Below are 24,902 nucleotides of genomic sequence, written 5' to 3'. Positions count from 1 at the left end.
CCAACATAAAAATGATTCAATGAGCAATTATAAGCATGTTCAGAAAAAATGAAAAAATAGTATGTCTCAGCAAAGAAAAAGTATAGGGAAGAATCAAATGGAAATTTTGGAATTGAAAAATAAATAACCAAAAATTTAAATCTCAGTGGATGCATCCAACAACAGGATTGAGGAGACAGAGGAAAGAATAGGTGAAATTGAAGACAGAGCTATCGAAATTTCTGTATTTGTTTCCTATTGCTCCCATGATAAATTGCCTCAAACTTAGTGACTTAAAACAATAAAAAAAATTATTTAACAGTTCTATAGGTCAGAAGTCTGACAGGTTTCACTGAACTAAAATCAAGATGTTGGCAAGGCTGTGTTCTTTTCTGGAGACTCTAGGGGAGAGTCCATTTCTTTGCTTTGTCCAGCTTCTAGAGGCTGCCCACATTCCTTGGCTCATGGTCCTTTTCCACAATCTTCAAAAGCAGCAACAATGGATCAAGTCATTCTCACATCACATTTCTCCAGCCTAAGTCACATCTCCCTGTAACTGTCTTCCATTTCTAAGGACCCTTGTGAGTACATTAGGCCCATGACAATCCAGAATTATCTCCCCATCACAAGTCTCCTAATTTAATCATATCATCAAAGTCCCTTTGCACGTAAGGTAACATATTCACAGGTTCCAGGGATTAGGATGAGGAAGTCTTTGGGGATGAGGGGAGCATTATCCTGCCCAATGTAAATAGCAGAGAGAAAATAGACTCTGTTTTGACTCTTTTGAAAGTCTATTTGAGTCCAATGGGGAAAAAAAAAACAAGAACAGACCCTCAGGGACCCGTGGAACTATAACAAAAGATCTAATATCCTTGCCATTAGAGTCCCAGAAAGAGATTAGAAAGAGAATGGAGCTAAAAAGATATTTGAAGAAATAATGACTGAAAACTTCCCAAATCTGGCAAAAGATATAAACCTATAGACTCAAGAATTTGAGAGAACTCCAAACAGGACAAATCTAAAGAAATCTACACCAACACACATCATAGTCAAATTTCTAAAAGTTAAAGACAAGAAAAAAACTTTGAAAGCACCAAAAGAGAAAGGAACCTTCAATGACAGCAGATTTCTTACAAAAACTATAGCAACCCAGGAGGAAGTGGCACAATATTTTGCAAGTGTAGAAAATCAATAACTGTGAAACCAGAATCTTATATACAGCAAAACTGTTTCTCAGGAATGAATGGAAAATCAACATTCTCAAATGAAGGAAAACTAAAAGAATTTGTCACCAGCAGACTTGCCTAAAAGAATGGCTAAAGAAAGTTCTCTAGGACAGATGCAGAGCCCAGTCTGGCAAGATGGCACCTTCCACATTGCTGCTCCCCTTCTCACGGCTGCTGACCCCCACTGGGCTCCCAAGCATTTCTTCTGCGTGGTCAAAGTTCTATGTGTGGGAACCACTGCATAACAAACCTGATTGGCTGAAAGTTGGCCTGACCTTGGGCACCACCATCTTCCTGTGGGCCTATCTCATCAAACAACATAATGAAGATGTTTTAGAGTATAAAAGAAGAAATGGTTTGGAATAAACTTTTGAAATACCAATACAGTATGCTCCATATAGTGATTATAGCAGTTCCTCTGGATTCATCAATCTGTCGAGTTGTAAATGTGAGAGAAAAAATGTTATATGTTATATACGTCAAGTTAACATTTGTGTTTTACATCATTAAATGAAAGAAATAAAAATACTTCTGCAGTCTTCAAAAAAAAAGAAAGTTCTCTAAACATGAAGTAAATAATGAAAGAAGGAATCATGAAACATCAAGAAGGAAGAAAAACACAGTAAGCAATAATTTACGTAAATTCAATAGACTTTCCTTCTCTACTTGGGCTTTCTAAATAATAAGTCAATTGAAGCAAAATTATAATACTGTCTCATATGGTTCTAAATGGATGTAGAGGAACTATTTTAGACAATTACAAAAAGCAGAAGGTGAATGAGCAGTTGTCAAGCAGTATGGTAAATACCATAACTGAGTTGTGTGTGAAGGGATAGATTCCAGAAAGGCGGAAGAATGAAGTCTTACTGTTTCTGGTTGCTGTGAAGAGTCACTGTAAGCGTCACAGAGGAGGAGGTGCTTGATCTGTGTATCAGAACTGTGTTTAGCCGCAAATAATAGAAAAACCAGTGTTAATGACTTACACAAATAGGGTATTTTTAAATAAGGTAGGCAGTTGCTGGTGTGGGCTTAATAGTTTATGATGTTTGTGATTCTCTTGGCCTTTCCTTCGTGGTTCCAAGACGGCTGCTGCAGCTTCAGCCATCCCGTCTACACTGAGGGTAAAAATAAAAGAAGGAGGTACTCTGCACTCTGTGAACACCAATAATTATTGACTGAATTGAATTTTATTTCCTACATGTTGGTTTTTATGTCTTTTCAAGTACTTTCCTCTTCTTAGCAGAAGCCTTCTAAGTAATTAACATACATAATTTTCTGCATATGTTTCTGAACTTTCATCTAGTCTATATTTACTTATAAATATTATATATATATAGATTTTTTTGTTGTTGTTGCCTTCTTCACCTACTGTATCATCTCAGCCTTCAGTGAAACAGCCTCTCTGCCTTTCAGTTCCAATGACCTTGTCTTCTTCTCTACTTTGGCAACTCATTCTCATGGTCATACGCTGGATTTTGCATCACAGGAAATTGAGGTGCTTTTGAACTCTTGATTTCCAAGATCCCTTTCTCTGACCACTGCTAGGCTTGCTACTGAAGTCCACCCATTACAGCTGTCCTTTGCCCTCACTGTGACCTTGCTTCTTTGAGGTAGCACCTTACCGTTTTCTTAGTATCCATCAGCCTTCTCCTTCTGTCTGATGGTTTATTCAGGAATCACCGGTGCCCAGTACAGCTCCTGGCATATAGTAGGTGTTCAGTAAAAAGCGACTGAGTTAGGCAAATAGCAGCCTCTGTGTATGGCTGTGCAGTCCCCCTACACAGCGCTAGGGGCTTCATCTGCACAGACTCCTGTGTGAAGGGTGCGCACTAGAGGTGTGCAGTGCACCCACCTACCCAGCCACCTGCAGCAGCTGTGGTAAGAATTAAGGTAAGTCACTGTTGTCCTGAAGAATCCAGAGTCCATGTCTGAGCATTGTCTGAATAAGTCACTTCCTAATACAATGTTACTATGGAACATGCCTAAAGGGATATGGTAGGGGCTGGGGGACAGGCCAGTGGGGAGAATGCACCTCTGAGGAAAAGAGGAGTAAAATTCAGTTGAAAGTCAGTCCATCCAGAACAAGGTCCCCACCCACCACTCCACCTCTGTGATAGATTCCAAGGATGGTACACTAGGTGCCCTAGAGAGGAGCATCCTAAGTCACACTGCTCCTTGGCAGCTTTCTGAAATTGAGTAAGAGAAAGGAAGCTCCTAAAACCAGAGGAGTGCGTGCTAACCGTGAAGAGGCAGAACACCATGCACCAGCATCATCCCTGGGAGGGGAACACAGTGTACCAGTTATCAATCCCAGAGGAGGATTCTAAACACCTGGCCCACACCATGCACTGGTATCATTCCCAGGGGAGGACTCTAGCCATCTTGCTAATTTCTCCTAAGGTCCCTAGATCTAGCAGGAGGTCCTGCAAAAACCCAGTTGCCAGAGGTTTTGCACAAACTCAACTGCTGGTGTATGAGTCCAGTGAGACAGAACACTCACACAAGTTATGCAAAGCAACTTTGTCACTCATAGGTAGGCGGCAAGAACCAGCAGAAGCCTGGGATCCATGGCAAACTGGTCCCCCAAGCCTCAAGAAAGCACTGCCCAGGGCAGATGGACTCTCGTCTGTGCGTGCTCTATTTCAAACCGCAGCTGGGTTTCACACCTTGGGGGAACTTGATTCTCTGAGCTAAAGCCTTATAGGACATCCTGTTCTCAGAAGGACAAGGACAAAGCCTGGGCTGTCTGGACATTTTCTCCTTATCTCAAGGATTGGGTCAGTCAAGGACATCCAGGGACCTGTCTTACTTCACTAACATCCCATTTTTTGAGCACTAATTCTATGCCAGATGCTATGCTACATGCTTCACACATACTTGTTTTCTTTTATTTAAGCCTCGCACAATCTCTGGGGTAGGGGCTTTATCCCCATTTTATAGATAAATAAACTGAGACTCGGGGAAGTCATTTGTTCAAGGTCAAAGAGTTAATATACAGTAGGGCTGGGATTCAAACCCAGGAGTATCTGACTCCAAAGCCCACAGTCTTAACCACTACTCCATTCTGAGCCCCTCTTCTTCGAGATTCCCATCTGGATAAGTGTGGTATATGTCCAGACTGCTGCCTTCAATCCTTGGTTCAATCGTGGTTGGTCAGAAGGAATGTGCCTGGGAGAAGCACTGAGAAAGCCCAGCCATGAAGACAGCCCCGTCCCCAGATCCTTCTCTCCAGGAGGAGACGGGGAGGGACTCAGAGAGTGCCTGTGGGGAGAGGCCCTCGTCCCTCTCAACACCACCTCACGGCTCTGGTGGGAGGCCTCAGACTCTGTCACCCACTCTGCCTCCATTCCTCCCACCCCACCCTGTCCTGCAGGCCCGCTTCTCCCACAGCATGTTCACCGTGTGCCCTGGGTTTGGCTCCATCGCTTCCGGAGGACTTCAGGTCATCACTGTTGACTGTGTGGCTGATACCGTGGGAAGGTGTGAGGAATTTCTAGCCATCGATATCTCCGACCGAGACCCTAGAGACCAGCCTGCCGGCATTCCTTACACTCTACTGGCTGAAGCCTGTCTACCAGGTACAGGTGCTCAGATTGGACAGTACCACTTAGAAGGCCTTCATTTGTAACACCCTTTCCCCCTTTAGGCAAATTTCTTTAAAGATGTCTGGCAGACATGGCTGGGGTGCTTCCTTTGGGACCCTGGAACTTCTAGTGTCTTCGCCATGTTTTTCCTTAAAGACTTATGAGGCATATACACTTAGAAGACGACGTGCAGCTTCAAATTCCTAGCCTCCCAGTGTCTGGTCCTGGCTTCTCAGATGAACAGTGTTACCTGAGAGTCATGTGAGGTGAGATGTGCTGTGGGGCTCAGGAACACTGAGTCCAGCTCAGGGCTAGTTCACTCCCTGTGGGCAACATGCCCACAGAGAACAATGCTCAGTAACTGAGCCTGCTAAACCCTTAACCCGGCAAGAGCGCAGGTGACGCACAGAGAGCTCCTCTTGCTTTGACTGTAGGCTCCCTGGAGCCTTGAACCAAAGTGGGCCAAATCTCTGCTTCCCTCCAAAGCCCACCCCAGATCTCAGATCTTACCACTGGGAGAAATAGGCTGATTGGGGCGTGGCAACTAGCAAAAACAGTACAAAAGAGGAAGACAAGATAGAATTTGTCCCATCACTCACACCTCCTTGTGTGAATCCCCCTACCTCTCCTCTATGATTCTTCTTTGTGAGAACCCAAAGTTCCAAAGTAGGAAATACTGAGAACCAGCAATCTGGACACCAGGCATGTTGCTCACAGTCTTCCTTCCACTCCGCAGCCTTTGTGACGGACAACAATGCCTTGATATTTGAGGAGCACCAGGTCTGCACCAGCTCCAGCCTGTACCACATCCTGCAGACCGTAGAGAGTGGGGGACTGTTCGTGGAGGATGAGAACAAGTTCCTCTTCTGCAATGTCCTGGTGGGCCATCAGGCCAAGGCTCGGTTCAAGATCAGCAACATGGGCAAGATTCCCTGTGATGTCAACATTGTCCTTAAACCTATCTCCAATAAGGTAAGAAGCTCCAAATGGCCCCTGACCTACCATGGTTGGCATCAAGCCAGGGAAAGAGCTCTGAGAAGCCCCTCCTGTGGGCTTGATTGGGAATGATCTGGCCCTCAGGCCCTGCAGGAAGTTAGGTAAGGTACCTGGGCAGTTTCCCCTAGGCCAAGGGCCATACATTTGTCCCAGTGGGTGTCTCTACTGGGTACCTCTGTGATAAATGGGTACATGCAAATGAGCAACTCATTCATCCATTAAACACTCACAGTGTGCCTAAAATTGACAAAGCATTGTAGAGAGAGCCTAAGATAAGCTCCAACTTCAGACAAGCCTGCCTCAAACCGCATGTTCTTCTAGTCAGAGAGATTTGGGGGTATGAGATTACAAGGATAAGGTGAAATGGTGAGCATTTATTGAGTCCCTCCTGTGTGGCAGGCACTCTGCTAAGTGATTGGCATTCATTACCTCCCTTCATCTTCACAACAACTCTGTCAGACTTTGTATTATTATCTCCATTTTACAGTTAGGGCAACTGAGGCTCAAAAAAGGCTAAATTCTTCCCCTAGGTTCCAGAGCCTGAAAATATAGGGCTAGGTTTAGAGTCAAGCTTCATCCATGCATAGGGTGAATAGTAAGTGCCCATATCAGGGTCTGCCAAACTCAAAATTCCCTCTCTCTCTGAGTCAGATCATATTGAGATCCTTTTTCTTCACAGTGGAACAGAAAATTCAGGATACCAAGATAGAGGACTTAATCAATGGGTTTTCTGTTGCCCTTAATTTCCAACCCAATGTGCTGTGAATACTGCCTCGTCTTAGGTCGGCTGCTGCAGTTCTCTGCCCAAGGTGGAATCTGGGCCCAGGTGGTCTTCATACCCCAGAGCTCATGTTATTCACAGCTGTTGGTGGTGGAGAGGTCACCGAGTTGGCTGGTGTCAGCCTAGAGCCATGTATAGAGCGTGCATTCCCGGGGCAACTGTCAGTGCAGAGGGGTAGACTAATCTTTTTTATGACTTTCCTCAGGTCCTGGTGACACCCAGTCATTATTCTCTGACCTTATTTGGGACACTTAGAGGCAGCTTTCTCCCTATTTTGTAGTAAAAACATAAAAAGTGAGCAAGCCTGATTTCTGAAGAGAGACTTTATGACCAGGAACTTACAGACATCAGATGTTCTTTGCCTCCCTGGTTTGCCGACTTGAAGGCTATCCCTTGGGAAGAGCAAAGAAACCTTAGTGCCCTCAGCTGGAGAACAAGAGGGAATAGGCCATCCCGAATCCCATCTGCTCACATAAGGGTAAAGAATCCTTTCAAGTCTGTGCAAGGGGTCCCTATGATCTCAAAACACTGCCATGAGATGGGAACAGATAAAATGCTATGGGAGATTGTTCTAGGCAGTGTTCTTGGAGTTATGGGGAGCAGAAACCCACTCAGATTAGTCCAAAGCAAAGTTTACTGCAGTGAATCAGAGACCTCTGACACAGGTCAGAACACATCATGTAGCCAGAACACTTTAGGACTGCAACTGTCACCTGAAATCCAGTCTTCCGAAGACCAGCAGATACTCTGTCCATCCTTCAGGGGCCACATGTCTCTCACTCAGGGTGTTCTGTTGCTTCATTCTCTAGTCTGGCTTCCTTGTCATGCACATGGTTCAACCGGCTTCCAGCTCAGCTGTACATTAGTATCCAACAACACTCTTGTTTGACAGGGGTAGGGTGGGTGATGGGGAGAATATCTGACTGGCTTAGTGTTCATCTATTTGAGTCAAAGATCATGGGTCTGGCCACCTCCAGCCAGATATTGCTCAGAGGCGGGTCTCAGAGCACGTAAGCTGCTCCTTCCAGGAGCTATGTATGACTGTGCGGGCAGTGGCGCGTGTCTACCGCAGAGTTTAGGGGCGGGGGAACTCACAACAGGGGAGCAGAGATGAGCAGCAAGCCCAGTGCAAATGCAAAGTAGCTAACACCCTCTGGTCTCTGCTCCCCTCCCCAGCCCTTTGCCCGCATCATCGACATCTTTGAAGTGGAACCCAACAAGATGTGTGTTGCCAGTCGCTCCCATGCCTTCGCCACGGTGTCCTTCACCCCGCAGATCATGCAGACCTACCAGTGTATCTTTGAGGCTACCTTGGATGGCTTGCCCAGGTACCAGCTCCCAACTTCCTCTCCTACAGCAGGGCTACAGACCACACTCTCTATGGAAGGTCATTCCTGCCATGCCAGGCTGACGAGCCTCTATCTTCTTGTTCCCTGCAGCAATTTGGCCAGGAACCGAGGCCTCGTATTTGATATCATTGGTGAGGGGAACCTCCCTCGAGTGACGGTTGTGCGGCCAATTCTCTGTAACCAATATGGAAACCCCTTGCTCCTCTTTAAGAGGCTTCTGCTTGGTCATTCAGAGAAATTACCTCTCATCCTTAAGAACAATGGCACCATCCCTGCCCAGGTAATACTTGAGGGTGAAGCACGAGATGGAAAGGGAAAAGAATCATTCAGAAGTTAGACTTCTGACATTGGGATCTCTGCCATCCCTAATGCACAAGGATCTCTTTCATGATCCTCATACATTAACCGTGCGTAAGACATGGGACATGCAGAGGGGAATCTGACATGGTCTCTGCCCTCAAGGAATGTAGAAGACCAGATTACACAATACACTGATAACTGCTGTGCACAGTAGTGTGCAATGATATACACCAGGCTAAGTGGGTAGGATTATGTGTATTCTCAGTGTCTTCATTTTTTCATTTTTTTCTGTAATAAGCATTGCATTTTTAAAGAGGAAAAAACTGGAAAAGAAACTTCATTGGGTGAGAGATGCAACATGTAAAGGGAATTTTGGTTCAATCATTAAATTACGTTTTTAATTTACAAAAAAGTGATACATTGTGTAAGTGTTACACAGAGGACTGTAGGACTTTTGAAACTGATCTCTTCCCATCTAGGGGATTAAAGAGAAGTTCAACTGTAAATGAAATTTGAGCTGGGTCTGGAAAGATAGTTGGGTTTCAGCAAGTAAGCATGGCAGTACATGCATCCCAGGAAGAGAGAGAAAACTGCAAAGCACAGACGCCACACACACACACAAAAAGTGTAAGATACTGGCAGGAACCAGTAAGCCCCCAGCTCTGTGAGCACGTAGAGTAGGGGTAGGAGGGCAATGGGAGATAAAATAAAAGAGTAAGGGGGAAACATGTGGAGGGCTTTGGATTCTGCATATAGTTTAAATCCTGCAAGACATTACTACTATTGTTGTTATTGATACAGTTAAGTAAATCCCACGTTTATTATTTTTATTGTACTACATTTTGCATCTCCAATTTTCCATCTGAGATCCTTTTCCTACCAACTGAAGAATACTCTTTAGTATTTCCTTAATGTGAATCTGCTGGTGGTGAATTCTCTCAATGTAATTTGAAAATCTCTATTTCTCTTTCATTTTTAATGCAATTTTTCACAGTTGTCTTCTTTCAGCAAACGGGAGAGATTATTCCAGTATATTCTGGTTTCCATTGTTACTACTGAGATGTCAGCTACAAGTCTGAAATGTTCTACTGAGGAAATATTTCTTCTGACTGCCTTTCAAATTTTTACTTTGTATTTGTCTTCTGCAATTTCACTGTGATGTGTCTACGTGTGGGTTTCTTTTAATTTATTCTTCTTGGAATTCACCAGGCTTCTTGGTTCTGTGATTGATGTCAAATCAATTGTGGAACATTCCTAGACATGTCTTCAAGTGTTACGTCTGTTCCATTCTCTCTCATCTCTCCTTCTGGGATGCCAATTAAATGTGTGGAAGACCTTCTCACTATATCCTCCATGTCTCTCAGCCTAACCATGTTTTGCATTCATTTTTTTCTGGGCTTCACTCTGCATAATTTCTTTTGACCTGTCTTCAGTTTGTTAACTCTCTCTTTAGCTGTATTAAGTCTGTTGTTAAACCTTTCTGTGAAGTTCTTAAGTTATATTTTTCAGTGCTAGAATTTCTATTAGATTTTTCTTTTTTTTTTTAATTTATTTTCTATTTGATTTTCAGATCGGCACAATCAGTTTTTGTGGTTTCTAGTTTCATGCTGCAATTGTCAGACCTGGCTTGAATTTCTTGAACACAGTAATCATAGCCATTTTGCAGTCTATTCCTGATAATTCCGAAATCTGAAGTCCCTGTGGATCTGTTTCTGATATCTGCTATTTCAGCTCATTCTTATTTATGTTATCCTGTCTCCCCATGTGCCTGGTTATCTTCTGATCATGTGTTGGCTATTATATTTGAAATATTATTTAGAAATAATTAGACCAAAGGTGATGTTATTTTTCTTTAGAGACAATTTTTATTTGCTTCTGCTTAGCACTTGCAGGCACTAGAAATTCAGGATTACCATAAACCAGTTTTAGGTCTTAGGTTTTCTCTATTCCCCAGATGACTCAGAGCAGGATTGCTCTCCCTCCAAAAACTGGTTTATATCCAACTCACCTTTCATCTTATGGTGTAAACCTTTGGGGTCTCAGCCCAGAGCAAAGAAAACACTTCCACCCTTCACAGGCCTTGGACTTTTGTCCTCTTAGCACCAAGAGACCATCAAAAGCACAGATAAGCTTCCCGTCTACCTCTTCTAGACTGGCAAATGCCCCATGACAAAAACAGCCCAGAAAGTTAGGCTGACCTTTCTGGATTTCCATGTTCCCACAGATCTTGGTTTAGTTACTCTTCTAGATACGTAATTTTTCATCTCAGAAGCTTCCTATGTGATGTTTCTATTTCTTCCTTTTTTATTTTATTCCATCTTGTTCATGATGGTGCCAGTATCACTGTCTTCTCAAAATGTCTGCTGATTTCTCCTGCCTAGTATCCGATGTATGGCTTCAGTCTTATCTTCCTTCCAATGGGCTGGAAACCACTCCTCCTTTTCTCCATGTAGGTCAGATACCCACCTTGTTTTTCTTCTCATCTTGGTAGGATGCTCAACATGACACCCTCAGGCAACTAATGCATAGTACTTAGGAGATACTGGTTTTTAGGAATTCACATTCATTCAAGCTCTTATAGAATTATGAGTATTTATTTTCATATTATTAGTCTAGCATGTATTTTACAGCTGCCTCTGTCAATAGCAGAGGCATTGGCAACCCCATTTTGACACTGTCTAGCTTTGCGATCTGGCAAGTCACCTATATTCTTTGGACTTCCAGTTCCTCACTTGGATAACAAGGGCTGACCTGACTGAATTTTCTTTTGTTCTCTCCAGGTCTAATGTTTAACATATCTCTCTCTTAATAAGAAATTCAAAAAAGTGAATACTAGGCCCCAAACACAGCACAGTATCTCACCTCAGACTCAAAACTTGTGAGCAGCCTGTAAACCTGATTGATACTCAATCCTGCTTTTCTTCCGCCAGCTGCATATTGACCTGCAGGACCAGCTAGGAGTCTTCTCCCTGAAAGGGAGGCCTAGTACCTCCTACATCTACATCCTAGAAGGAAACAAACCAAACGAGAAAGGTAGGTGGGTGGAGGGTGCTTCTGAGGGCAATGGATCTCAGTAACTGGTGCATTAGGAGACTGCTCAGGGCCCAGCCAGGGAAGAATGGCCAGTGTCATCATCGGTGGCCTCGAGCCAAGCCTTGTTCCCACACTAACGCTGCTTTCTCCCCAGCCAGGGTCTTTATTGATACATATTTCTTTAAACTGGTTCTACATCCTAGCTTCTCTCTTCTTTTTGCAGCAAAGAAAGCTCACACCGCCTCCCTGGTTGTTTCTCCTGGAAATACAGCTGAATTTGATGTCTTTTTCCACTCCCAGAAGGTTGGGAGAATGACAGGCATCATCCACTTGTCAGTGATTAACAATCAGTACGAGGAGACCTTCATCCACATGGTGGGAGAAGGCTACGAGGACGATATCACCTTGGACAACATCCATGGGCTGGTGGCTCCCACCAGCCTGGCGGCCTCAGATATCCCTGAGGTCATAGAGGTCTTCGAGGAAAATGGTGTGGAAGACTTGGTGACAGGTAGGAGAAGCAGCAATGAAGTGTCCCCAACTGTTGGCTCTTGGGTCATTTTAAATGAGTGAGATTTAAATAATAGGTTGCCCAGCTTCCCGAGAATTCAGGCATGAATCTCCTCTCCATTACTGTGTGCTCCATCATGCCTGGCTCAGTAGCCACGTCAATCCTTCTGTTTATTCCTGTGTCCAATCAATGAACGTTTACTGAGCTTCAATGTGCATGTGTCCCACCCTGTGCTGAACCCTGGGCTTGCAAAAATTAATAAGAAAGTCTCTGCTCTCAGGGAACATATAGTTTGATACTCAAATGCCAGTTCAGCTCGTAAGTGATTAAATGCCCCTTTGTAGTTTTCCCTGTCTCTATCTTTGAGCTGGCTTGGGTTGGCATTGTCTGTTTCATCTGAAACACTTATCCTAGACATTCTAAGAAAAATGACGGGCTTGTGTAATTAGAGAGGGTGTAGGTTTGTGCCGCCTCTAGAACATCACGCTCTGCAGTGTCACTACTCATTGAGCAGTCTGAGAGCCTATAGCATCATCGCACGGGAGCTTGTTAGAAATGGGAATTTCAGACCCACCCCAACCTGCTGAATCAGAATCCGCATTTTAACAAGAGCCCCAGGTGATCAGGTGTATATTAAAGCTAAAGACATGTGACTCTGCAATCTATCAAGCACTGAAGCTTCATTTAGTTGACCATATTCTTTGGGGTAGGAAAAAATTTACTTCATGGTTATTATCAAAAAGCATATATTAAGCAACCTCATTCTGTGGTTGATTGCTATAAAGTGAGTTATAAACTGTTCCAGAACTTGTCTAGGAGCTTAATTATAATTATAATTAATTGCAATGTACCATTAGGGAGTCTACACAACATGGGTTGAAATCAGCACTCTGGTTCTTCTGGTGTTTCACCCATTTGAAACTACAGGGTAACCCCTCTCTTGTCAGGGGTCAAGCAGGAGGCAGCAGTAAACCCAAGTTCAGAAATTAGATTTCATACCTATAATAGGGTTGCCAGATTTAGCAAATCAAAATACAGGAGTCCCTCCCCAACAAATTTTAATTTCAGATAAAATATGATTAATTTTTAGCATAAGTATGTCCCAAAACATTGCATGGGACAGACTTATCCTAAAAAGTACTCATTGTTTATCTGCAAATCAAATTTAACTGGGACTCCTGTATCTTCTCTGGCCAACCTAACCCTTAATGGTATTGTCTTACCGAACAAATGAAGTTAAGGAACTCTGTTTTCTCTGGTACACGTGGAGGTGAGGGCCAAGGTGGAGGGATGGATAAAAGATTTCCCTGGGGGGTGGGGGGAAATCTTGCTACTCAAGGCTTCCAGGTTTTTCAGATGTAACCATCCAGGAAGGAAAGGGGTACGTGAGAGTAAGGCACAATGTCTATCAGGTACTGCCTCTTCTAGGAAACAGGCCCTCAGAGGAGGCCAGGGAGGACTCACCAACCTTCTGCTTCTAACCCCTAGCTGCTCTGGTGGACCACATCCAGTTTGGGGACTGCCACATCGGAAACAGCTATAATGTGAGCTTCACAATCACTAATCACAGCCAAGTGAATGTGATACGGTTTCAATGGCCCCTTTTAGCTACAATTACTTTCTCTCCACAGGTAAGTGAAAGCCATTCACTGTTTCCTGGACTCCCTTAGGTCTGAGCCAACCCGATCTGATTGCCAGCCCATTCCCACAGATGCATGAGATGGGATGGTGATCTCCAGCTGGGAGACAGCCCAGGAACCATCCCTCACTCAGACTTGATACCAGAGGACACTGTCCATGTCCCACCTGGTCTCAGAGGGGAAGGGCAGAGAATGAGGTCTGCCAAGACTGCTGCTGGGCTGATGTTGAGGAATTCTATGGAGGCCTATATGTAGACATACATCTAGGTCCCAGTCTTCCTGTCACAGAGTGTGGATCTGTGTCCCCCTAGGTTTGTGTTCTTCAGAGCCTGAGTCCTTCAAAAGTGGTTCACCAAAAGCTACATGGGGGGAGAAGGGGGTTGTTCTGTGAACAACTGAGATTTAGAAAACGGTTTAGGAGGCATCCGTCACGTAAAGATTCCCAGTGTTCTTCGGCATATTAAAACCTAGTTAGCTTTGTTTTATCTGGAATTTTCTAACCCCTACTTTTAGCATCTCATAGCACACATTTTATGGATTGCTGACTGAAGACTGACATTGAGCAAGGCCCAGGACAACACTGTAGCAGGCCCTTGCCTCTGGTCAGCAGTTGCTTTTTATTGACGGTTCACTTCCAGGCTTCCAGGACACTGGGACACCCAAATGTATTCACTGCCTCCTGCTTTGTTTACACACGGCCACCAAGTACAGAACTCTAGGGGGATAAAGCAAAGAGGGTCAGGGACCCTACCTTGTCACCTTTAAATCTTTGAGTGCTACCAGGAGTAAGTTTTGCTTCCTAGAAGGATATAAAGTTCATTTTAATCCTCCTGACATGGCTCGAATCCAACCCTGAATAGTAGCTAGTGTACACTGAGTGCTTACTATATGCCAGACACAGTTCTAAGATCCTGGTTAATTCATTTAATCCTCACAACAACCCTGCAAGGTAAATACTACTATGATCTATGAGGAAACAGATATAGTATAATCTAATAGGGCATTGTCTGTATTAGGAAAGGATTAGTCAAAAAAGGCTGAAAATAAGCTTCTTATAGTCCATTTACATGCATACACACATGCGTACACACACATGCACACACATGCATGTATGCTTGGGAGGTACTAAGCTTTCTTTTCTCCTCACTTTCCAGAGGAAGGAAAGTGTTTTGTCTGTCAAAAACATGATAAGATTGTCATATATATGGATATATGTATGTGTGTGTTTATGTGTGCTAAATCATAAATGATTTTATTCTACACACCAAATTGGATTTCCTATATATCTGGTATACTTCAGCAATTCTCAAACTTTTTGATCTCAGGACACTTTTATACTCTTAAATGTTAATTGAGAATCCGCAGAGAGCTTTGGTTTATGTGGATTTTATCTATCAATATTTACCATATTAGAAATTAAAACTGAGGATGTTTAAAAACATGTACTTACTCATTTTTAAATATAATAATAAACCTGTTACATGTTAATACAAGTATATTTTTATAAAAATGGCTATAATTTCCAAAAAAATTGAGAAGAGTGGCATTATTTTACATTATAATAAATCTCTTTAACATCTGGCTTAATAGAAGACTGCTGGATTCTCATATCTGCTTTACATTCAATCTTATGCAATATCATATGCCCTGTAACCTCTAGAAAACTCCATTGTACACTTATGAGAAAATGAGAGAGAAAAGGCCAAATAATGTGTTTATATTATGATGAAAATAGCTTTGACCTCACGAACCCCCTTAAAAGGTCTTGGGTATCCCAGCAGTCACCAGATCACATTCTGAGAACTGCTGGTACACCATATTCATCTGTCCATGATTTGTGTAGATCCTATTAATAAGAAGTGTAAGGTGTTGAGTGTGGCATTTGAAGCCATACTGCTTGGCTCTGAATCCAGCTCTTCCAATATTAATGACCTGGAGCAAATTACAAGTTTCATTGTCTGTAAAATAGGAGTGATAGCTGTACCTCTCACAGGGTTGTTGTAGGGACTAGTAGAATTGTGTGAAGGTTTAAAATAGTTCCTGAAGAAAGTAGCAGTTTGATAAATATTAGTTGCTCTTGTTATTATGATTACATTTCTAAGAACCTCTTGTACATATTTAAGTCAATCTACATATATGGGCTTGAATGATGCATGTTTTGCCAAGACTTTTGGCTCCACCCCATCTCCATAATGTCATCAGATATCAAGAGTCCTCAAGATTAAGTTCCCAGAAATACTAACACCAGGCTCTTCCCCAGATTGGCCACCTCCACCCTGGATGTGCCAAGGACATAGTGGTGACCATGAAGTCAGACGTGCCCATCACCCTGAAGAAGATGGGGGTCAAGTGCAAGATCTCCAAGATCATGTTTCAGCTCCCTGCAGACCAGGTCCCTGACTGGGATGACCGCATGCGCACAGTCAAGTGGGTGGACGTGCCCAGAAACACACCTGGGACTTTCACTACAAAACGAAAAGTAAGTAGGGACATCAAGCACAAATCTGACCAGGTCTGCCATGCTTGTATGCCTACTGCCCTCAAGTTCAGTGGCTGATCATTTCCTTCTTTCATGGAAACTAGAAAAGGTCCCCATTCCACTTGATGGAAAACATGACAAACTGAAATTCTGCTCATGCCACGTGTCATCCATGCCACAGGTATCCCACATACCACCCATCTTAATTGGTAGAACTTCAGTTTAAGAATTGATAACTAATTGAGCAAGTCCTCCCACCTGTTTCTTCTTCAAAACTGTCATTGCTTTTAGTTGTTTCCTTTTTACCTCATGTGTCCAGAATTAGATTTGTCATAATCTTTGGTTCATGACAGCATCTCATCTTTGGTCCATGAATGCCCCTCTTTTATTTATTCCTTAGTTAGTTTCTTTTTAATAATGTAATAAATAGAGACAAACCCACACCCAACATGGGAAGTAAGACATAGACTCTGTGTGGTTCTTAGCCATTTTATCCCCCTGCGTCCCCCTTGGGGTAATCACTGCCTTGGACCTTGTGGTGTTCATTCCTTTGATTTTTTGTTTTTTATTTCTTTTTTAACCATGTATTCCAAAAGGCATTTTGGTTAGTTGTAGTTTTTAACTTTATTTTTTAAGAAGGTTATCGCTTGCGGTTATCCATATTGTTGCATGTGGCTGTAATGTATCCATTTCACAGCTATATAAAATTCCATTATTATTTATTCTTTCTTCTTTTGAAAATCATTTGGGATTTTGCTATTATGGACAGTGTTTCTATGAGCATTATTGTTCATATCACATGGTATTCATTTGCAAGCACTTATATTCCTAGAAGGAGAATTGCTGAGCCATAGAATATGTGAATGTTCAACTTTCCAAGATAATGCCCAAGTGTTTTCCAGAATGGCTGTACCAATGTATACTCCTACAGCAAAGAAATCTTATTGATATACATTCTCTCCAAAACTTAGCATTGTCAGACTTCCTGAATTTTACCATTTGAATGAGTGGGAAATAGGCCTCATTATGGGCCTAATTTGAATTTCCCTGATCCCTAATAAGGTTGAGTATACTTTATATGATTATTGACCATGCATGTTATCTCTTATGTAAATGCCTTTTTATGCCTTTTGCCCATTTTTCAATTATGGTGCTTGTCCTTTGTATGAGTTACTTTATTTTTGATAAATAAACTCTTCTATTTATATTATTTGTCTGCAAATATTCTCACCAAAGTTGTAGCTTATCTTCTCATGTTTTTTAATGTATCTTTTGATAAACAAAAATGTTCTTAATTTTAATGTGGTCAAATTTATTAATCTCTTCTTTTATATCCATTACTTTTTATGACTTATTTTTAAAACATTTTTTCCCAGAAAGATATTCACCTATACATTTTTTTAAGTTAAGAGCTTTGCTTTTGATATTTAAGCCCCTGACCCACCTGGATTTTATGTATGATGTGAGGCAAGAATCCAATTTTATATTTTCATCTAGATAACTAATTTGCCAAATCCCTTTTTTGTTTAGCCCTTCCATTTCCTAAATCTGCAGGATTCCATTGTCATACACCTAAATTCTATACATGCCTAGGATGTTTCTGGTCTCTCTGTTTTATTCCATTGATAATTTGTCTATTCCTGTGGAATAAAATGAAGGAGAACACATGTTAAAGGACCAAGAAAAATGTGCATTCCTGTACCAATTATAAAACTATAAAGTGCCTTAATTTCTGTAGCTTCATAATCAGCCTTAATATTTGGAAGAGAAGTCCCTCCTCCATACCATTTTGGTCTGAAATGTTTTGTTTATTCTTGGTCCTATATTTCTCTATATAGTTTTGGGATCCATTTAACAAATACTGTAAAAAAAAATCCCTAATGGAAACTTGATTGGGATTGGATTGCATTTATAAGTCAGTTTAAGAAGAATTTAAAATTTATATTATTAATTTGTCCTTTCCATTAACAAGGTATATATCTCTATTTATTTAAGTCTTCTTTAAGATTTTTGTTACTTCTATTAAGTTTCTTTAGTAGTAATAGGGCTGGCTCTTCAGGGGACTTTTTAAAGATTTTTCTTTTACTACTATTTAGTTTCTTTAATAGTAATAATAGGACCCTTCAGAGTTTTTTATTTGTTCTTGCATCAATCTTATTAAATTATTATTCTAGTAATTTGCCCTTCAACTAAGTTTTTATGTGCATTTTAATAAAATTATTTGTATTTTCTTATTATCTGTTAAACCTGTAGGTTGATGGTGATGTCCCCTTTTTATTTCTGATTTTCTCTCTTTTTTTCTTCATCAGTCTCATCAAAGATTTTTAAAATCTTTTCAAATAAACAACTTTGTTGGTCTTCCCCATTTTAGATGTTTTCTATTTTATTAAAGATGTTCCTATCTTTATGATTCTCTTTCTTCTACCTTCTTTGGAGTTCATTTGACTCCAAAACTCATACCAGTGCAGTCGTAAATGCTCTCAGTAATTTCCTTTTATTCAATTTCTTCCTTTTCCATTCTATGAGTCATTGTAGGTTTGCCTTACTCATTTGTTCTGGAACTTGAGTTTGTGGGTTGGTATAAATTTACATGGGTAGAATAAAGTACTGTGCTATCCCCCTGTTATTCTGGTGAGGTGGCTGGCTCTGCATCGCTGAGGACACAGCTGCCTTTTTACAGGTGATAGAGACAGATCCCGAGCCTGCCCACTCAGTAACAGAAGAAAACCACCGAGAACTGCAGCTTCAGATCAGCGCCAATGTGGATTTTGCTTCATACCAGTGCCAAACGAGCGACGTGCACTTTAAGGAAACACTGGTTTACCAGACCCGAGTGTTTGAGTGAGTCATCAAAACCTCTTCAACACTAGTCAGAGAAGCTCTTTCATTCCGTCATTCACTCATTCAGCAAAAATTTATTCACTATCTATGACAGCATATACCAGGCATCCTATCTGTGTAGCATGCACCAGGGTATCATCTTAAGACCAATAAAACATTGAGACCCACAGAGCTTTTCAAGTTCACACTTGTAATCAAGACATAGACTAAGAAACACAGTCTACCAGAGTGGCATCAGCAACCCACTTTGGTGGGAATAGTCCTTGCAGCAGTCTACACAGCAGGCTAGGATCTATTCTGTCTATTTTTATTGCCCCATCCAGATGACAGCTCAGACATTAGTGGGTATGGGGTGCATCTTAGCTTAGAAGTCCCATACCCAACAGAAGCCAACATTTCTCATAACTGCTCCATAGATATAGCTCTCAGGATCCCTGCAGGTAACAAGCCCAGTTACAAGAGTCACTACACTCAGATAACCCCAAAGCTATGGCTTTCCTCCAGGTAATCATGATTTCTCCCAGTCCACCTGTGATTTACTGGTCAGGGTCATTTTTACTGTAAACAATGTTGCCTAATAATAAAGCTGACTTTCTCCTTTATCAGGTTTCCAGGGGAACAAGCTAGAAAGTTAATTAAGAGCCAAATTTGTCTTTGAGAAGGAAAAATGATTAACCCTTCACCCACATTCAGATGCAGGGACCCAAGGATGCCATGGGCCCTATCCTCACAGATTTCATAGACTGAGAGTGGGGTCAGGGTAGAAATGAGTAAATTTTCAGTTGCAGGATGGTGTCCTGTGCATGCAACAAAAGAGTACCTAAAGCAGATCAGGTTATGGGAGAGACAGCATGTCAGGGAAGGCTTCCCAGAAAAGGCGGTTCCCCAGCTGAATTTTGGAGGACAGACAGAAGGTAGCCAGGTGAAGAAGTGAGAATAAAGGCCTCTAGGCAGAGACAGCAACATATGCAAAGACAAAAATGTAAACCACTGACATTTCTACTTTATAAAAATTGGTAATTAACTCATTTAACTCATTTTGCATTTATTGAACTTTAAATGTCCTCTCAAATTATTATAGAACCAAAAATAATGTCAGGAAGTGAGATCTTCTGCTGATGGCCTAAAGCAGGGGTCAGCAGACTGTGGCCTGTGGCCTGTTCTTGTAAACAAAGTTTTGCTGGCACACAGCCATGCCCATTCACTTAGGTATTGTCTATGGCTGCTTCCGCACTGTGAAAGAAGAGCTGAGTAGTTGCGGCAGAGACTGTATGGCACACAAAGCCAAAAACACTTACCATCTGGCCCTTTACAAAAATATTTGCCAACCCCTGACCTCAACCAAGAACTCTTTTTAGGAAAAGTACTCTGTGCCATGGAGATTTCTCCACTTTATAAAAATTATCTTTAGGATAAGTACCAGTGCTCATAAATTCACACGGTAAACACAAGGCCCTGTGGTCAAAACACTTGATTTCAAGCATACCTGCATGGCCTACCTGGCTTGAATCATGGAAATCTAATCTATATTCCACCCTCCATCTACTCCCCACCCACATTCCTGACTCTTACGACTCCCCTATTTCTCTGACACCATCATTTCCTTGTATCAAGACCTCATCTTCCTGCTATGACTGTGAGCAAGTTTTCGGTTTGGGGGTTTTTTTGTTTTGTTTTGTTTTCCGGTGCTGGCCACTGTCCTCAAGTTTAATAGTGATTCCAGGGAAAACGTCTGTCTCCCTGTTCTTGTCTTGGCAGGGAAACTTGAGGCAAGAGTAGCCTCTGCTGATTCAGAATTTGAAATCAAAGAAACTAAAATCTGTGTCTCAATCCAGAAGGTGCCACAGGCAGAGGGCAAATGGCTTCTGACGACAAGGACATTGTTTCTGGTGGGAGGTGATTCAGGAAGAGAGGGCCTGTGGAATTTACTCCCAAGAGAGGTGCTGTCATGTGAAATAGATTTTGTTTCCTCTGTCATGGGAATTTTTCAGGATTACCATGATACATGCTGAGAGCTCATTGCATAGGGTGTTGGTAGTATGCAAAATGATTTTAAGTGCTAAACATTTGGATATTTTTACTTTTAATAGCTATGTATATATTTTATGTGTTTTAGAAGGAAATATAACTAGTATATCAAATGTACAATTTCAGTTAAAATTGCTTCAAACTTGCCATTTAGAAATATTTAAGAAATAAAGTGACTTGGCTTAAAGAAAAATGTTAAATAACAGTACAGATGATAGGCAGGCAGGACAAAAATCACTGGCAGTACATTTCTCACATCTGTTCCCCGATCGATTTGCAGGCTTGACCTGATTAATTCAGGCCATGTGCAGCTGGAGTTCAGCTGGATCTCAGAAGATACTGCAAAAGTGGTCAGCTTTGCAATGCCAGAAAACCCAGGTAAGTGAGATGACAGATAAGACCCAGGGTTTGCTCTGAGTCACCAGTGAATAGAAGAAACTTTCTTGAGAAGCCAGCACTGCTCAGACAGTTTCCCACATGACTAAGAAAAAGTACAGCAGAGACATCGTGGTGTCTGCAGAGCCAAATGGACCTGAGAGACTCAGGAGCTAAACTCTGCCCTCCTGGAGTCCAGGCTCTGGCCCCCCACAGGTCACTAGGAATCTTGTCTTTTAAGCTTAACCTTCTGAGAGATTACAGACCCCTTGGAGAAACTAATGAAAGCTATGAACCATTTTCCCAAGAAAATATACACCCATGCCCAAGTTTGCAGTTGATACATATGAAGCACTAGAAAAGGGTCCAACACTTGGTAGGCAAATATTTATTATTATTGTTATTATTACAATTTTGAAGATTCACAGACCTTTCAAATAGGCCCTTATCTATGGGCCCCCAGATTGTAAACCCACTCTTTCACAGCAAATGCAGACCCACTCTCTGTTTGCCCCCAGGTTCCACTCAAAAAGATCAGCTTAGCCAGGGTACCCTGCATACGGGAAGCACTCTGGACAGCGCCTTGGACCACTGGACCAATGGCTCCCCGCCACCCTTCTCTGTGGAGCCCTCTGCAGGCATCGTGCCTGTGGGGAAGACTCAGAAACTCAAAGTGAAATTCTCCCCATTGGACATTGGAGACTTCGAGAGCAAACTTTTCTGCCAGTAAGGAAATGTTCTCCCAAACCACCATCTTTGCAGGGCAAAGCTCTGCAGCTCTGATCACCTCTTGTGTCCCACGTCTGTCACCATTCTTTCCAACCCTAGACCCCTCCACAGCCCCAAATTGTCAATTTTCTCTTTGGAAAGATTGAAAGGGGCCAGCTTTTGGAGAACAGGGAGAGTTTGGTTTTTGTCCTATTAATCAGTCCTTTCCAGACACTCCCCAGTGCCCCCTTCCTGGCATTATAGGATTCCACTAAGCAACAGAATAGTTGACAGCCAGGTGGGTTCCAGTCCTTTCTCAAGCATGAATTTGAGCACGCTTTCTTGTGCCTTCTCTGGGACTCAGTTTTCTCATGTACAAAATGCAAATAACCACCTACCTTGTAGAATTGTTGAGAAGATTAAATGAATTAATTCAAGTAAAGAACTTAGAACAGTGCCTGGCACACAATAAGCATAATAAGTATTGGGTGGTGGTGGAAGGTGGTGGATCTAGTACACAGTAGGTGAGAAATACATGGTGCCCAGACCCGGTGATAGAAAAGCTAATCCAATGACAGCTGATGATGAAAGTCCCTGACGTGGTACTCACTCCCAGGGAAGCTCCAAGGAGAACACTCACCTCACAGAAGAATACTGTGAACCATGGCCTAGGGTTGCGAAGACCTATGTAAGCTGTCAAAACTTCCTGGTACCCCTGCAGTCACACCATGGAGAGCCTTCCTATACCTGGGCCACCTCAGCTTGGTCCTGGGGCTGGGAGTCTGCCCACATCTGCTTCACCTTCTCCAAGGAGCTCAGGATACTTTTTTGGGATTTCCAGGCCACTTTTTATACCCCACTAAATGCCTATGAAAGGACCCAAAGGGTAAGACTGTGCTCATCTTACAGCAGGGATTTTTCTTACCACTGATGGAGGAAGTAACTTGCAGCCATACTTAGGTACACAGAAGGAATCCAAATTCGGGTTCTTCATACTCAGCCCATTCATGCATGCATCCATTCAGTAATTAATTCATGAATACCTACTATGCATCATGCACCATTCAAGGCACTGAGGTAATGTTGTTGACCAAGACAGACCCAGCCTCTGCTCCCATGGAGCTCACATTCTGGTAGATATAATATTCATTTCCAAAGCAACACTGCTTACAAAATAAAACGTAAATAAAAATAACCTTATTCTCTCAGGATTCCCAACCTGCCACCTGGAGAGCAAGGTCCAGTCCTGGTAGCAAAAGGGCGGAGCTTGTTGCCCTTTTGCCATTTTGACCTGAAAGACTCAGACTACATCAGCGGTTATCGGCGCAACCCAGAGCTCCGAGGGTCTAGTAGTGGGACTCTGGATCCAAACACCCGGGTGATTGAGTTCACAACTGTGGGCATAGGAGGGAAGAATCTCCGGTGAGTTGCTTTGGTTTGCATTGGTTGAATTCATATCAGTCAATCGTCCTAAAAAAAACTCAAAGGAGGAATTCAGAGAAACAAGCTAGACTGATTATTAGAAGCAGGCTTGATGTCCTGGGGTTTGACCTGAGTTTTAGAGGTTTGACTTTGGAGAACCATTACATTTAGGGAATTGATCCTGTCAATTTAGTTTTGACACTGGGAAAATTTGGAAGGCATAAAAGTATAATCCCTGTCCACCACCTTGACCACAGAAAATCCATGGGACCAATGTGCCCTTGGCAGCACTCTCTTCAAAGTCCAGAACCCTAGCCATAGTTTGGATCCCCAGATGAGATGGAGTTTTCATTTCTACAGTAGTGAAATTCCCTGAACAGTTCTGGGGAACTGCACCATGGCCAGGTTCTAAGAAATTTCTCTTAATCCTCAATCCCTCTCTCACTCTCTGTTGTCAATTCTTCCCCCTTGGTCAGGACCTTTACAATCCTGAACCCGACCGATAGCACCTACTCCTTCTGCTGGATCTCTGAAGATATTGAAAGTCTCCAGAACCCTCCAGCCTTCACATGCCTTACCAAGAAGGGATTCATCCACCCTGAGAAGAAAGCTGAGGTTTGTGCGAGTGAGGACCACTCAACCCAAGGCTTAGATCATTCTAGCTATCTCTGCATGGCAAGTGTGCCATGGACAGTAGGTGGAGTTAGGGAGAACTGCCTAAGGGTGCATCAAATCAATAAGTATTTATCGAGTGGCCACCATATGGCAAACCTGATGAACAAGACAGTCCTGAGCTCTCTTGGCTGAGCATGAGAAGCAGAGAGCTCTAGTATTTGCAGTTTTAAAAAAGCTGAGGATATTCAAGCAGCAAAGGGGAGTTGGACACCAATGTCTGGGGACTCTAGGACTCATACAGTAGCCTGAAGTAAAGAGTTATTTTTGTCCGGGGGGCTGACAACAGTGAAAGAACACTGATGTGTTTTAACTTGGCCGGGCCTAAGGACAAAACAGAAAAGTGGGGTCATGTCCTGTGTCTTAGTCCTAAATGTTTACACAGAGGTATAGGGCAGGGGTCAAACTTATAGAAGACATAGAGAAGGGGCCAGAACACCTCCCCTGCATCATCCTGGCATTGGCAGGTACCATGCATGTTAATCTGTCTGGTTCCTTTCTGGCCAAATGGGTCCGTTGCAAAAAGACTCATTTAAGTTAGCTCAAAGGAAAAAGGACCCGGGGCAGCTTTTGAGATTGGACTTTCCTTCCAGTCCTCTCTGCTTCTCTCTACCCATCTACTCCATTCTCCCTCTACCAACCAGTTTCTTCACCGTTTATTTATTTATTTATTAGTTGCTTTGTAACTTCACTTGACAAATGGATTACGGCATGCCGTGGCTCAACTCACCCTCATAGTATCTTTTACCATCAGCTCCACTGCCAGCTGGCCCAGCCACTCATTTTCTAATTCCAGACTTCTGAGAGAGAAATCTGATTGGCCCTGCTAATCATCTCCTGTTGTGCTTTGTGCCAGGCTGCTGACAAGCATGTGGATTGTCTTTCTTTGAGAAGGGTGCTGACTCTTCAGTCTATTCAGCTGTGGTACAACCATGGCATACAAAGACACGGCACAAAACATGACTTAGCCAGCAG

General features: G+C 42.5%; 2 protein-coding genes across 2 annotated transcripts in view; both read left to right on the top strand.

The window, feature by feature from the left end:
• The window catches only part of HYDIN (HYDIN axonemal central pair apparatus protein), a 364,550-nt gene that overhangs the window by 306,669 nt on the left and 32,979 nt on the right, over positions 1–24,902 (top strand). Inside the window, exons 58-70 of the mRNA XM_063112309.1 lie at positions 4,582–4,786; positions 5,529–5,764; positions 7,746–7,897; positions 8,009–8,198; positions 11,149–11,251; positions 11,475–11,762; positions 13,251–13,393; positions 15,663–15,881; positions 18,562–18,722; positions 21,031–21,128; positions 21,644–21,851; positions 23,043–23,255; positions 23,732–23,870. Coding sequence (XP_062968379.1) covers positions 4,582–4,786; positions 5,529–5,764; positions 7,746–7,897; positions 8,009–8,198; positions 11,149–11,251; positions 11,475–11,762; positions 13,251–13,393; positions 15,663–15,881; positions 18,562–18,722; positions 21,031–21,128; positions 21,644–21,851; positions 23,043–23,255; positions 23,732–23,870 — 2,355 coding nt within the window. The remainder of the gene's footprint in view (positions 1–4,581; positions 4,787–5,528; positions 5,765–7,745; positions 7,898–8,008; positions 8,199–11,148; positions 11,252–11,474; positions 11,763–13,250; positions 13,394–15,662; positions 15,882–18,561; positions 18,723–21,030; positions 21,129–21,643; positions 21,852–23,042; positions 23,256–23,731; positions 23,871–24,902) is intronic.
• Positions 1,344–1,662, top strand: LOC134389665 (NADH dehydrogenase [ubiquinone] 1 subunit C1, mitochondrial-like). Its single transcript, XM_063113237.1, has one exon. It carries the CDS (start codon positions 1,344–1,346, stop codon positions 1,572–1,574), a length of 231 nt encoding a protein of 76 aa, XP_062969307.1. The 3' UTR covers positions 1,575–1,662.

This window comes from Cynocephalus volans, chromosome 10, assembly GCF_027409185.1.
Source record: "Cynocephalus volans isolate mCynVol1 chromosome 10, mCynVol1.pri, whole genome shotgun sequence".
Taxonomy (NCBI): Eukaryota; Metazoa; Chordata; class Mammalia; order Dermoptera; family Cynocephalidae; genus Cynocephalus; species Cynocephalus volans.
The sequence above is the reverse complement of the archived record's forward strand: the minus strand, read 5'-3'. Positions and strand labels throughout refer to the sequence as shown.

Excerpts from the sequence above, each read along its gene's own strand:
- LOC134389665 (XM_063113237.1), top strand. The coding sequence starts at position 1,344 with ATGGCACCTTCCACATTGCTGCTCCCCTTCTCACGGCTGCTGACCCCC.